Below are 16,267 nucleotides of genomic sequence, written 5' to 3' on the forward strand. Positions count from 1 at the left end.
TAAATATTCCAAAGACCCTTACACTTCAGCATAAGAAAAACCGTCCTTTCCCCCTTTTGAGTACCTTTAATATCTTTCTGACTTACAGACTTTTCCAAAAATCGCAAAAGTAAAAATTAAGTCCTATCATGTCGCAATTCGCAATCGCCCAGTGGCATAGGTGGGCACTTTGCAGTAACAGTAAGAATGCAGTAAATATAATATTTTACTGATATTGCAATTTAATTTTCATTACCAGTAAACTTTTACTGATTACTGAAAAAAATTTGCATTACCAGTACACTTTTACTGATTACTGAAAAAAATTGCAGTAAAAATATTTTTTTACTGATTACTGAAAAAAAATTGCAGTAAAAATATTTTTTTACTGATTACTGAAAAAAATTTCAGTAAAAATATTTTTTTACTGATTACTGAAAAAAAATTACAGTAAAAATATTTTTTTACTGATTACTGAAAAAAATTTCAGTAAAAATATTTTTTTACTGATTACTGAAAAAAAATTGCAGTAAAAATATTTTTTTACTGATTACTGAAAAAAATTGCAGTAAAAATATTTTTTTACTGATTACTGAAAAAAATGCAGTAAAAATATTGTTGATTTGCTATTAGCTATTAGCCTTTCTTAACACAAGCATTTCAAAATTTGCATCGCTGAGTTTTTGCCTTCTAGACTGATTTACAATTCCAGCGAATGAAAACAACCGTTCTACAGGTGCAGATGACGGTAACGGGGTATTATATTTTAAAAATACGTTTTTAATAGCCTGATATTTATTTAGGCAACTTGTTGTTTCTTCTCGTTCGGCCAGGTATAAGAGCGTTTTTTGAAGATAATTTTCCGAGTCAGTGGAACCACATTGTATGCTTATATCTATTTAAGTAAATATATGCATAAAACAAATATTTAATTGAAAACCAAGTGTAAAAAGTTTACCATTACTTTCATCCCCGAAGTCAAAAAATGTTTTTTGAGGGGGTTGAGGTAGAATACGAGTTTTGGCACAGGCTACTTTTCCATACTTGACCACATACATGTTGAACATTTTTTTAACTTCCTCTTCTGTTTGCGTTTTAGCTGTTTCTAAAAGAGCTTTCACAAATCGCAACTTAATGTCAGGGACAGAAATAGCGGCAATAACAGCATCCCAAGCGTCAGGCTGAATCAGGAAGTACTTTTCAAATCTTTTAAGCAAAGCTTCATGCAATTTTTTGCTACTTTCGGTTAAATACTTAAAACTTTTAGGCTCCAAACGACGCATTTTTATTCTTAAGGACACTATAGTGGGTATGAAATAACCAAAATACATGGTCTTTTCACCCTGAAGGAAGTCGATTGCTTCTGCAATAGGTCTCATAAGCTTTACGTATTCCTCTAAGTACTCAAGCTCACCACTGAGAATGGTAGGAATTTTTAAACGGAAACACAATTCCGCTAAATTGGTTTTGTGCTCCAATAACTTATTTACGGAATCATAAAGCGAGTTCCACCTTGTTATGCATGGAGTTATTAAATTCGCATTCATCACTCCATTAACTATTTCTGCAAATTTCGGTCTATTGCATTTATTCCAAAGTTGTGTGCATCTGTGCAGTAAGAAAATATGTAAATATAAAAAATTTCAATTAAATTGAAGGATTTTTTGCCTTTGGAAAGATCTTTTGTGAATATCTTTTATATCCTGACTTGAAGAATTCATAATTTTGTTGAAATCGGTTGAAGCCAAAAGATTTAGAGTGTGGCTCGCACAAGGAAAATGTTTCGACAGACGTGGAGTTACAGATCGAAATTGAGGACCTGAAACAATTGTCGAGGCATCTGAATCGGAGTCAGTGTAAGTTTCCTCATCACTGTCATGCTCATTTATAGATCCTAAATCATTGTAAATCATTAATTCAATATATTGACTGGGAATAAATACGTGTATCTGATATATATATTTTACATAAATGATTGAATTTCGTGATGAGAGTGTATTACATTTTGACTTCCAATAAACAGTAAATATTATACTGATAATGCAAATCAAATTATATTATCAGTAATTTTACTGCAATTTTTTCAGTAATCAGTAAAAAAATATTTTTACTGCAATTTTTTTCCAGTAATCAGTAAAAAAATATTTTTACTGAAATTTTTTTCAGTAATCAGTAAAAAAATATTTTTACTGCAATTTTTTTCAGTAATCAGTAAAAGTGTACTGGTAATGCAAATTTTTTTCAGTAATCAGTAAAAAAATATTTTTACTGAAATTTTTTTCAGTAATCAGTAAAAAAATATTTTTACTGCAATTTTTTTTCAGTAATCAGTAAAAAAATATTTTTACTGCAATTTTTTTCAGTAATCAGTAAAAGTGTACTGGTAATGCAAATTTTTTTCAGTAATCAGTAAAATTTTACTGCTTACTGCTATTTGTAATGCAGTAAATTTATAATGCAGTGTGCCCACCTATGCCCAGTGGATCACAAAATTGCTGATCTATTTGAAAAAATTGCGAAGTTAAATCCATCTAGGCCACCATTTATGGTTTGTCGCTTAAATTTAGGGCTACCACAACAATAGTTTTGTAGTGCCTCACTGTAAACAATAGAATCAACTGCCTAGTGCTAAAATTATAGCAGTTCCAATTGGACCGCACCATATGATCAGAGTTACGGGAAAGATTTTATTCTTAGGCAAATGGTATAACTGAACTTAGTAAAATGAGTACTGCTGTTACATATGTGTGTATGTATGTATGTATATACTTGGGCACACGCTTTTTCAAATCTGCCCACCGTACATTTACAAGCCTCTTACTTTCGCATTTACCCTCAATCGCATGCCCATTGTGATTTCCCAAAGTCATCACCAATATTGGCAATGGAAGTGGCTTGTAATCATTGCCTCCAGACTTGGTTGTGACTGGTTTCGCCAACACACATTCAACGCGTTTGTCATTATAGCTTTTGAGTAATTCAATTCGCTTTATCCGCATTTATCTTTTAGACAACAACCTTTGCGAACACGAGTTCGCCCACACAGCACAACGATGAGTCGTCTAGTTAGTTAGGTGTTGTTGTTTTTACTGTGGTAAGTAAGCTCTAAGCTTCTTTCAAGGGAACAATACACGTACATATCTATGGCCATTGTAGTATTTGTTCTCGTCCAACAACTTTTTGACATTTTCATGAAATTAACTTTGCGAATTCAATTAATTTTTGCGATCTTTCAATTCCACAATTTTATACCCGCGCGCACTACAGCGTACAAGAGCATTATAATTTTGTTAACATAACTGTTAGGTTTAACAGGATAAAGGAATCGAGATAGTTATAGATGCACATATGTAAGCATTTATGTGCCAAAAAGTTCAGAATGAGGGGAGGAGTAAATTTGGTCATGTTTGTCCAAGCGCACGATAACTCGCGCAAAAATTAATAGCTTTCGAGGAAATTTGGCACACATTTTACCCTTTGTCGAAGGTAGGTTGGTATTGAACAAGGGAAAAATCGGTCAATAACCACGCCCACCTGCTATATAAAACAATCAACCTGCCAAAAAAAAAATATTTTACAAAATAGTAGCAAATTTTACAAAATTATACCCGTTATAGCGTATGTATTTGTTTATTTGTAGCACCATAACATTTGACGAGGTTTGACTATTTATTTATTTATTTGTTTTTTGGTTTAGATATTCTTTTTGTTTTTTATAAAAACATAGTTCATTCTATGACAAAGACCATATAAATTAAAATATAAAAAAGAGCAAGTTTGAAGAGGCTCAAACTTCTCATCGATTTTTGGTAATTTTTTCTCTCTGATGATGTTGCCTAATTTCTGATATAGAAAAATTCACGGATAAGAATTAAAACTTTTGAAATTTTAATGAAAAGGTTCTCAAATTTTCTAAGTTTGATATAAAGTTAAAAGTTAAAATTAAAAAAAATATTATTTCCTATGTAATCAGAATTAAAAAAAAATGTAGGTAGACAGTTTTATATTTTATAACCCATTAAATTTTAGTATGAAAAAACCAAGCTTGAAGTGGCTCAAAGTTCTCTTTGATTTTTGATAATTTTTCCCTCTGACGATGTTGCCTCATTTCTTCATGTAAAAAAAATCATGGATAAAAATTAAATAGTTTGAAATTTTAATAAAAATGTGTATAAATTTTCTAATTTTTGGGACTTATACGGTTTTCTGTTAGACAATGCTTTACTTTTATAAAAAAAATAATGAGCATTAAAAAATAAAATAGTCAAAGCTGGTCAGAATGCTGATGTAAAAAAATTAAAACAGCTCGGTCTTAAATTCACTTCTCTGCAATGGCTTCTGGAAAGAAGTTCAGTGAAGCCTTTAGAAAACAAACTTCTTCTGTACAGAGCCGTAATTAAACCCATTTGGACTTACAGCATCCAGCTATGGGAAGCGCCGGCGAAAACGAACGTTGACATCAAGGACAGGCTCCAGACAAAGAAACTACGAATAATCACCGAAGACTCAATTTGCTCTAGCAACGAGCTTATACGCAACTAAACCATGATACCTTCAGTGCGGAAAGAGATAAAACAATTCAGTGACAAATACAGCTGTCGTTTGTCGAGCAGTCGCGTTTGCCAAGGCTATAATTCAGCCAAATACCTACATACCGCGCCTTAAGGGGGAGCCTGGTTTATGAGGTATAAAAATTGCATCTCTTTGCGATTTTTTTTTAAGGAAAAAATTAATTTAGCACTGCAAAGTTTTTCTATCTTTTAATGAACATTTAAAAAGTATAAAAAATTTTTGTGTTGGTTAAAATAAGTTGAGAAAAATGTTTAACATAGAAATTAGTAGAGCGCTGCAACGCTGGAGTTTCCAACTGGCGTACAAAATACAGCTCGTAATTATTATCTAAAGCAAAAAATTCAAATGAATTTCTAATTATCAAGATTTTTTATTCTAGATGAACTAAGAAAATTGAGAGAAATTCCAAAATTTCAACTTTTTGGAGGTTTTAAAGAAAAAAATGCCTTTTTATAAAAAAAAAATTCACTTCAACTTGGTATAAAAATCTTGAAAATTCTTTTTTTATCTATTTTGTTAGTTCAAATAGAAGAGAATTCAATACTGAAGGGAACAAGCTATGATTCATTTCAAAAGGTTCATTAGTTTTTTTTCATTCATGTACGCCAATTCAAAGAAATCATAAAAACGAAAAGTCGAGAAAAGAAGATAAAGTTTGTACTATAGCTGTCGATCACAGCGGAACTACCTAAGGCTCGCCTACCTTTGGCTTTATATCTACGGAAATATTGAGAATTAGGCTCTGTAACTTTGTGTGAATATTCTGAAATATATTAGGAATCGCTTAAAACGAAAAAAAAAAAATTGATTTTTTTGACCTTATAAACCAGACTCCCCCCTTAAACGGGGTACACCTCTTCAAACCATATAAAAAAATTTTAATTAAAAAAATTTAAAAAAAATTTTAATAAATAAAAATTAAAAAAAAACAATTTAATACAAACAAAAAAAAATTTTATAAAAAATTTAAAAAATTAGAAAAGAAAATTAAATTATAAAATCAGCCTCAAACTGTCACGGCTCACACTTCATGTTCAGTAAGTTATTTCTATCGAGAGGATATGGAGATGTAATGAGCAAATCTTTAGATGAGATTGGACTTCACTTATTTCGCGCTCTTCAGGATCGCCCCATTAGCCAAAGTTATATAAATAGGTTATGTTTAAAATTAAAACAGATTGCAAAAAATAAGTGATTTTGCTAAATTATTTATTAATTGTTAAATAAAAGTGAACCTTTCATTATATTAAATAAGTACTTTCATTTCTCATTACGTATGAATTTGTTTGATTCCAAAAATCAACAGCCAACCCAATTCAATTTTACTGAAATCTGCGCACGTGTATAAAATTCAATTCGAACCGAATTCAGCACCTCCTTACTTGTTTACTCAGATTATCGTCTACTTTTGTTCCTATTATTTTTCTTTTCATCTGTTTTTGTGTGGATTTGCGTAGGTTAGTATAAAATAATAATAAAAAAAATTCGATTTCATGAATGTATTTACTGTTTCCAAGTAATTAAATTCATGTGAGCAGACAGCAGCGAAATTCTCTGCTCCACGCTTGCTTGATTCTTAGGTATAAATGGCATTAAAACATGAAGTGTCAAACATGAAGCCACAAGCTGATGTGCATATAAATGCAATTATAAATATAGAAATTACATCACAATGAGATACACGAAACAGCTGAAGTGGTTAAATATGTATATAAATACGGCGTGCTCAAGGCCTTTGTCACATTGTGCATTTATTGTTGTACTAAATGTACATATCATACATAAATGTTATACACACGTACATATGCCAGTATTTATTTCTGCCGAGTTCGTCGCCTAAGTCTTTTGTGTACCTTATTCTGTTTTCCAGCAGCACAATAAATGCAAAGAAAACATATCTATGTATGTATGTGTATATGTGTGTATGTAGCAATTACGAGCAAAGTCTAAAGCTATCAATCCGCTACAACCATAAACAAATTTTGTGTTCTTCTATCATCTTGCGTTCGTCTTTGTCAACCTCTTGGTATATAATCGTGGTTAGTGATGATGCACTTGGGGACGGCGAGAGCTATTTACCTAATGATACACCACTTGAGTAAACTACAATTAATTTTCTCCCTGAATGCGGTAAATCAATTTTACTAAACAACCATGCAAACGACAATAGCAAGCCAGGCAAATAACGAGGTCAGCTTTTTCAGACTAAATTAATGGTTTTTCATTTCTTTCCTTTTTTACTTTTCGCGTGAATTATGACATCATATGGCGTTGGAAAGTGCATAACTAGCCTGCATACAGAGAACATATTTTCTATATGTGTGTACGAATGCACATCATTAATGAATGCATGTATGTATATGGATATGGTACACATACGTGTGTGTGGTAAGTTGATTAGCAAATTTCCAAGTTTGTATGCGGGCAATTTTCAAGCACTCAGACTTTGTGGTGTGTGTAGGCTGCGAAACAAGTTTGATATCTGCCAACTTCAACTGGAGTTCTGTGCGAATATATGAGGTTGCTGAAGTAGCATTGCTAATCGGGCATCGCCGTATATTTCTCATGCTCTCGTGAGTGAATTATTCGCTATATATGTACGTTGTAGTTAGTTTTTATAAGTTTCTATAAAAAATTGATTAGGCATAGCACAGCTTGTTCGAATAGACTCTTTTAACACTGTTTAAATGTTTTTTAATATACAATCGCACATTGGACTTTGCCCAGCAGTTAAAATCTTAAAAGTGGAAGCCCCAAAACGTCTAAAATTATTTTTCTTAACTGTAATACGGAGTAATGTTATGGAGAATTAGAAATCGACAGATAAATGTTCAATTGTTACATGTTTGCTCACACTAAAAAAAATTTGCATTCTCTTTTTTCGCTATGTGTTCGTAAATGAATAAACATAAAAAGAAAATGAAATCATAAAAAAAAAATTATTATTCCATATTATATTGTAGTTCTGTATATTCTCTCAAAATCATGCCATGTCGGAAGCCATAAACCTAGTAAAACGCAGGAAGAAAATGGTTGCATATGATCGGACTCACTCTCCGCTCTTAATTTCAATATAAATAACAGCATTTATTACCCAACCAATATCAGAAATATTATCATGACATACTACCCCAAACATTGTAGTAAGGCTGCCTGAACACAATAATATTGTTGGAAACAACTTCGTCAATCAATACGCCAAACAAGTTCATTAGCTAGCACCGACAACTTCAACTTACTCGATGTTAAAAATCATATTTATTTATGAAGCCAGTGAATATAATAGATTCTTACAGGCTAAGTGGGCATATTTTAAGACTGATAGGCTTTAAAAAAAGGAATTACAATTAAAATATTTATAGAAAATATTCAAACATTTTAATTTCGGAAATTGAAAATCTATCTCAACAAATTTAGATAATTTATTAAACTCAATTAAGGCTCTAGTAACAGAAGCATTTCTAGCATAAAGAGATTTTAAGCACTTCCACAACAAACAACACCTCGAATAGCAGCTTACCAATGACTGGTGTAAAAATATTGCCTACAGAGAGGTCCATAATACAGAAGTCCTACAAATAATTACAAAATCCATACACGACAAGTCATTATAAGATACGAACGGCTTCGGTTAGGACGCACGAAAATAACACACGGCCATCTTATGAATAACACAAACCCGATACACTGTAGTAGTGACAGTTACTCAACTTCTCCTGAATAGCCCACTGCATGTCACATGTAGAGAACAAATATTTACTAACACAAAACCCATTTCACTCCTCTCAGTACCTTCTGTTGAATCAATATCCCTATTAACTATATTCCCTAAAATAACAAATCTTTATCATAGGATCTAAAATAAAATTTATTTAAATTTTGGAATAAAAATTTGTCTGAAATTATCGAGCTTAAAGCGTAGCTGCTATAGCTTCTAACACAAATCGCTTATAGGATTTATGTGTAAGTTAATTTTATATTAATAAATAAAGATAATAGGAAGACTTGGTTTTTCACCTTTTTCAGTTTTTCGCGCTGAAGAGCTTTTTGTAATCAATCGAAGTTTTTGGCAAATATTGCCACATTAAAAAATGAACAGTAAATAACTTTCAATACTTGTTCACTTGGAGTAAATTAACTTATTTATATACAATAAATACTCGTACGCATGTGAGTTTGATAATGCAAAATAAAAGTTTGGGCAAACTAAATTACGCAAATTATTTAAAACTGTTTTATGATCGATCTTTAGCTTCTGGGCGATGCTACGACTACTAACAGGACGGTCAACTTCGATTGTTACTGTCATTTTATCGACATTTTCTGTAACATCAAAAATGACTGAACGGAATCGATGAAATATTGGCAGCCACTAATGAACACTAGCAACTTAACGTCTCGACACTAAATTTTTCATATTTTTCAATGGTCAATTTCAGTGAAATCGCCGATCGAGACAGCGAATTGAATGAAGTTGGCAATTCATGCTATGAAATATTTCAAGTCACATATTGCCAACATCTGTGAAGCAATGAACTGCCAATTTACATGCTTGACAGCCACTTAGTATTTTTTGTGGCGCTCACAATGGCAGCGTCTTTGATAATTTTAATTTCCTCGACTGTTCCATTCCCCATTTTGCAAAACAGGGTTCACCCGGCGTCCTTTCTCTCTCTACATCGTATAAATCAAACAGCGTTTTTAAACTGATAATGTTTTCAAGAAATGACGATAACATAACATAGCAACGCCCACATTTAAAATATTGCCTTCGCATTCAATCAAATTTGACAATTGTTATAAAATGAATAACTTCGCGCATGTGAGACTATTCAAGTCCAAACTCCTGTCAAAAAACTAAAAACTACGTACGCATTATGCCCTCTTACGCCCAATCATGACATACGATTGTGAAGTGTGGACGATGAAGATAAATGACGTGAACCTAATAGCAACGTTCGAAAGGAAAACACTTAGAAAAATAGATGATCCAATCAGATTGGAAGACGCTACATATCGTATTAGAAACAACTCTGAACTTGAGCACCTCGTTCAAGAGCAAAAAAATTATAAAATACATAAAAGCCCAACGAATACGTTGGATTGGACACTTAGAAGGAATGCCAGAGCAAAGAGCGCCAAAACGAGCCTTCAAGAAACAATCGTATGGGAAGCGAACTAAGGGCAGCCCAAAGAAAACATTGGTAGATGCAGTTAACGACGAACTCAGGGAAATTAAGGTGCAAAACTGATGGCGCTTAGTAGCGGTGGTGCATCCAACAATCGGTGGTCGAGTAGTTGAGTAAGGCTAGGTTAGGTTATGGTGGTAGCCGGTCTGTACGACCAACTCACTTAGACCTGACAGGTCCATTGTGATGCCACTGTGCGACACGGGAACCTCATTTACTCAACTTCATAAAACCATTCTGTGGTTTTTGTAAAGCGCACGATTGGTACAATCCCTACGCCGAGCAGTTCCGTAAGAGAATTTAAAAACTAAACTTGTTCTGATTTTAGCTAAGGTTAGACAATTGCAAAGGAAGTGCTCAACTATTTCTTCCTCTTCCTCATCTTTAAAACTTTTAAAATATTCATGGGAGAAAACACCTATCTCAAAAAATGGCTGCTAAGTATACAAGCCATGACCTTCGCGATATACTCTCTTGAAAGCCTCAGCAGCTCCTTTGACTTTTTGTTATTTATTTGCCACCACAGTAGTCCGGCTGTTACGCATGTTCCTTCATCTCTCCATGACCTATTGGGCTCTGGGATAATGTCATTTTTGATTATTAGTTGAGTTTGATTAGGTGTTGCGAAAAGAAAATTATCAAAAATAATAATTCGGCATTAGGTACTTCTACCTAATATCTATTAACCAATTTTGTATCTTTTTTTACAAAAAACAAAAAAATTAATTTGAATAATGTAAATTTTCTTTTGCTTGTCTGCTTGTATACTGCAACTAGTCTAGTTCACAGCTGTCAAATACGATTTACGTACGATGCCATTTGCAAAAAGGACAAATCTTCATATGGGGCGATTAATTTTTTCTGAGGTTTTTTCTATTATCCATTACTATAATAGTTATTTTTTTAATTATTGTAATATATTTCACGAGAAGTGCTCTTATTTTCTTTAATTCTTCAGATTCTGTTCTCAAGTTTGGAGAAAAATATATAGAATGAATTTTTTTGGTTTTAGTTGTCTAACTTAGAATTATTCTTTTATAAAAATGCATCAAAAATACCAACAGCTATTTTATGACACACACCCGATGGCCGAGAGAGAGAGAGAGAGTTTCTGAAATAGTGAACAATTTTGTTTTTGTTAACATGAAATCGTAGCTATATTTACCCGCCATCGCGGAAAACTAAGTTTACCATTTAATCCCTATTGCAGATGCTGTGGGCACCTTTCAGAGAAGCACTTTCTCTGTAAATTTCCAGGTTTGGCAGCTAGTCGTTTAAAGTCACTGGGTGCACCTTTCTTCAACAGCCTGGGACAGCTCTTCAACCTAAACCTCAACCTTTTCTATTACATCAACAGCTCTGCCTGCCTGTAGATATCTGCCCATTGGAGGGCAAAATGGTATTAAAACGGTGATTTAGTGCTACTTGTGAAATGCCAAAGTAGTACTGCGACCATTTCACCTTCCTACCTACCATGAGTTATTTCTTTTTGATTTCCAATATTATCTCTAACTCGGAATAGAGATTTGAATTAAAGGTGACCCTAAATGTGGTAATTTGAAATATGATATACCGAGCAGAGGTCGTGCGAAAGCTTGTTTTATTATGGCAATGCTCTAATTTTTTCGCCGACTCTAGTGACTTTTTCAAATATCTCAATATACATACTCGTACATATAAACATACATATACTTGTATATCAATATATATAGGGTGAGCAGATTGGAGGTATTTTTCTCAATATGGTTTTTGACAGATCACGCGGAACTACTGTCAAACTAATACATATTTTATTTAGTATTCATTGAAATTTCATCAAAGAAAGAACGTTTACAAATCCTACGATTGTATTACGAAAATCGACAGTCTGTGAAAAGAGTTCATCGCGCGCTCTAGCCAACTTATGGTGTTCAGCGATGAGGCTCATTTTTGGCTTAATGGCTACGTCAATAAGGAAAAATGCTGTATTTGAGCTGAAAAGCCACCCGAAGCCATTTCATCCATTGAAAACAACCGTTTGGTGCGACCTATAGGTTGGAGGAATCATCGGTTCACATTTCTTTAAAGGCGAAGCTGGTGCCAATGTAACAGTGAATGACGAAAGCTATCGCGCCATGATAAACGACTTTTTGATGCCGGAGATTAAAGCCCGTGATGCCCACAAAATTTGGTTCCATTTGCTCTAACAAGACGTCGGACAGCGCTGCTGTCATACAGCCATACAGATCGTGAAACAATGATTTACTGCGTCGTCGTTTCGGTGAGCAATTTATCTCTCGTATCGAACCAATGGACTGGCCGATTGGCCACCAAGATCCTGGACTTTTATTTGTAGGGGTAGATAAAGTCTAAAGTCTTTGTAGATAAACCAGCTTCGATTGAGACATTTGCAAGTCAACATTACTAAGGTTATTCACGAGATACTAACCGAAGTCCACTAGCGAGTCATTCAAAATTGGTGTTTGTTGGCCGCATTACAGTGCAGTTGCGGCCAACATTTGAAAGGGATTATCTTTAAAAAATAAATGTCACGAATGGGTCTGCACAAAAGCAATAAATATTGTCCAATCAATTTGAATTTTCGTTGTTTTATTTCAATTTAAAATCCGATACCTCTAAGTTGATCACCCTTTATACATGGCGCATCCATTTTTGGGTGTGAGGCCGAGCGCTTTCTCCAAACTTGGGGTATGCATTTTGATGTTGTTCTACAAATGGAGGGATCTACAGTTTTAAGCCGACTCCGAACGGTAAATGGATTTTTATTAGGAGCTTTTTCATGGCAGAAATATACTTGAAGAAAAAACTTTTGAAACCTAGAATAAACTTTTGATGTTTCATACCCAAATCCCTAATGAATGGTGGTCATGCACAAACCCATTTGGTTACGTTGGCCACTGCATATAACTTAAGAGAAAAGTTCCAGTTTGAATTAGTTGAAGTAGAAGAGATACGTAAGTCTTTGAGGAATCGCCATGCCTCCTTCGTGAGATTCCCTTGACGAACAAAGTAAACCAAGCCACATTTCAGTAGCACGAACCAGCAAGTGTTCATTATTTGTTTAATCCCTTAACGCCAGTGCACACAAAAATGTAATATGCAGTATAAGACCCATGAGGAATAATGTAAAGCAGACGATTATTTATGTTGGTTAATTTTAGCTTGAAAAAAATTAGATTTGTGTTTTTACACTTTAAATAAAAAACATATTTATATATTTTTATAATTTTTTTTTTCCATCATATTAAACTTTCTGCCTCTTCCGACTTTCAATAAAGTTCGCACACGCAATTTAATATGAAACGGTACTTTTTCACTAAAACCAGATTTTGCGAATTACCCACAAAAAAAGCAGCATCTCATCTGCGGCTTTTGCGGTAAAGCGCAAAGGAAAAGCGAACAAAACAAGATTGTGTAAAAATGCCTCTTTAATATTAAGCGCATTGAAGGCGATTTAAGTTTACTTGGTTGCATACCTTTAGCTTGTGCCAATCCACATGATGATATCACGACTCCAATCAAGCAAAATATACTTGAAGCTCTCCACACTCTATTGCTGACCATTTTAAGGTTGGAGTATACAAACGCTGTAAACGCAAAATCGGATAAATTCGTGTTAAAAACGGTTAAAGCCCAATATATTGCAAAAAGCCGACTATTCTGTCGGAATATCTACAGCTGTAGTTACGAAAAATTAGACTTATAATCTATGGAAAAGTCATGCACAAATTTATTTACGCGAAATTTTGTTTTCATTGGGAAGCGAGCATTACGAATATTCACACGGTTTTCACAATTTTTTTTACTGCACTGTGTTTTGGAGCCTTGAAATGGGTAGTCACAGGTATTTATATATATTTCTGTATGGCTCATTTTTTGTTTGCTTGACTAGAAATCCTTGTAACTTGAAAAACATGAATACAAATATTTACCCAAAAGCACTAAAAACAATTTTTATTTTTATTTTTTTATTTTAATAATCCAGCTTTAAACTTTAATTGACGGCGAGCAATGCATAAATTGTAGAAAACCAAACAAAGAGTATTACAAAACACTGGACGAGCATTTGGTATTTTAATACGAATATTTAAGCCTCAACTAAAATGTATGCGAATATGAAACGCACTCGAGGCAAACAAAGCAGTTCACATAAGCAGGCATCAGGGGATCAATTACACACCTAAAACCACGACGATTGCGATGAGCAAACACACATGCGAACGCTTAAGTGGATAGCGAATAGAAATACCAAATAAAAATAAAAACTAATGCCAACACACGCGCGCTCTAAAGGCTTTAAGAAATGCGTCCGATCGGCTCTCTGGCTTAATACAAACTGAATGTTGCGCGCCATGAGCAGCTCTGATTGTCGTGGATGTGTGGCTCTCGCTGGCCGAAGCCGCAGCCAGAGCCGGAGCTGCTGCCCGAGCCGCACACCAAGTCCGTCAAGTCCAACTACCAACTCTATCTGGTCTGACCAACAAATCGCAAACAAGCTAGCATCTGTGCATACACATACATTACCGCGTGTGTGTGCTTACATACATACATACACATGCTTATACATATTTACTTATGTGTCTAACAAACAAAAGTACCCTGTAGGGAAAGCAATGAGATAGGACAAGCTTCTATTTTAAATGTGAGACTTAATGAATTTTCAAAAAAAAAACAAAGCTTGTACTTTATATTTTGTAGGAAAATTCACAAATGCAGCAATACTCTAATTGACTCTGACACAGCACTGAGCTGACGCAACAGACGAGCTTGAAATGGCTTTATATAATATATAGAGAAAATTGGCAACACTTTGTTAAGCTGCTTACCAAATAATTTTCTAGAAATTCTAATTAAAAACTGATGAAAGCTTGTGGAGTTTTTGTACATTTTGTATAAAGTTTAAAATTTGCATCTTGATGTTTTCCTTAAATGGGGAGACCTACAATTTTAAGCAGCCTCCGAACGACAGGAGGGCAGGACGTAAGGACCGACTCTTATGAGAATCTTTGTCATGGCAGAAATACACTCGAAAGTATGTCTTGGTCTGCCGAGAAGCGAAAGCCATTAGAAAAAAAAACTGTTTCCATTATTTGGTATTTCATGCAGGGCGTACTTTTATAAAAAATAATTAACATTCCAAAATAAATAAAAAAATCGAACTGGTCAAAATGCTGAGTTCCTAGTGAGTTCTATACAAGGATGATGATTATGTATATGAAGATTAAGAGCTCTGAAATTGTGAATTTAAAAACTAATTTTTTAAATGATATTGTTCCAACTTTTTTTTTCATTTTCTTATGTATTTGATTAAATTAGGCATGGAATAGAATTTGCGGCAATTGAACGGCTGGTGAACCACTTGTGCATAACATATTCGCCAAATGGAGCCACAAAAATTGGTTATCATTGTCCGATATCGATCGTCATTGATAGTGAGAGTAGCTCCTTGCTCATTTTCGAAGATATAAAGGCCGATAATATCGTCTTGCCAGTGGTTCCGGCTCTGAAAGTATTCGATGCGGTACCAGCTGGTCGTAGCAGAGGAAGAGGAAGGTCTCCTCTGTGTTGGAAAGAGCAGGTGGAGAAGGACTTATGGTGACTTAGTGTGTCAAACTGGCGTCGGTTAGCACGAAAAAGAAATGACTGGCGCACTTTGTTAAACCCGGCCGAAATCGCGTAAGTGGTTATCGCGTACAGAACCAAACCAAACAGTGATTTTTTCAAAGGCAGCTGATGAAACTCTCGTGGAATTTTAAGGAAATTTGCTTTCAGACGAAGCTACTTAACTAGAAATGGCCAAGTCGCTGGAAATGTTCAGTTCCGCTTAAACTTAGAAACTTCTTCGCTTGTTTCGTTACACTTTAATTCGGCGATATCTAAAAGTGTCTAGTCCTAGTCACTCGGCCGCAGTGTTATTTATTTCCTGCAGGCTTTACAGTTGTTTGCAATTACGAACGCTTACAACCGAAAGTATACAACAAGTATTATAGTACAAGTAGTTGCTGGTCTGGCCAAGAGCTGGCAGTAAGTGCAATTTTTTATATTTTTATTATCTTTTGCTGTAACTTTAATTAATGTTACTTTGTGGTGAATTCTCCAAGTTCACCTGAGCGTTGTGTGTCTGTAGCTAGACTATTTAAGCCAAGCCAAGAGAGGATTACTCGCTGAAGCATGTGTATGTTCGATAGCCTGATAAGCCGCAGTTCATCTAATACACGCAAACTGAACACCTCCCGCCGCCCTGTGCCAATGAGTCAACTTCACATGGCAGTTGTAGTTGAAAATAGAAAATTTGTATGTTTGCATGCTCAGACATATTCTATTATATATGCATGTGTATGTATATCTTCAATATATTGAATAGGCATAGATCTGGAGAGTCTTGTTTGACGCATCTCAAATAATCTATGAAAAATATTGGCTTAGCAAAAATGTGTGGTGTAATTTCGCTCTTTAATAGTACTAACGAGCTCACTTGCATTCCGCTAATGTGCATAGATGAGTAAAAAATTGTAAACGTTGATGAA

The 16,267-nt window shown here is 34.2% G+C and overlaps 1 protein-coding gene across 1 annotated transcript in view; it reads right to left on the reverse strand.

Annotated features, from left to right (window-relative positions):
* LOC128866395 (uncharacterized) overlaps positions 1–14,092 on the reverse strand; it is a 38,116-nt gene extending 24,024 nt beyond the window's left edge. Inside the window, exons 1-2 of the mRNA XM_054107094.1 lie at positions 13,921–14,092; positions 13,217–13,327 (exon numbers count right to left, since the gene is read on the reverse strand). Of these exons, the coding sequence (XP_053963069.1) occupies positions 13,217–13,304 (88 nt within the window). The 5' untranslated portion in view covers positions 13,305–13,327; positions 13,921–14,092. The remainder of the gene's footprint in view (positions 1–13,216; positions 13,328–13,920) is intronic.
* Between the last annotated feature and the right edge of the window lie 2,175 nt (positions 14,093–16,267).

This window comes from Anastrepha ludens, chromosome 6 (assembly GCF_028408465.1).
Source record: "Anastrepha ludens isolate Willacy chromosome 6, idAnaLude1.1, whole genome shotgun sequence".
Classification (NCBI taxonomy): Eukaryota; Metazoa; Arthropoda; class Insecta; order Diptera; family Tephritidae; genus Anastrepha; species Anastrepha ludens.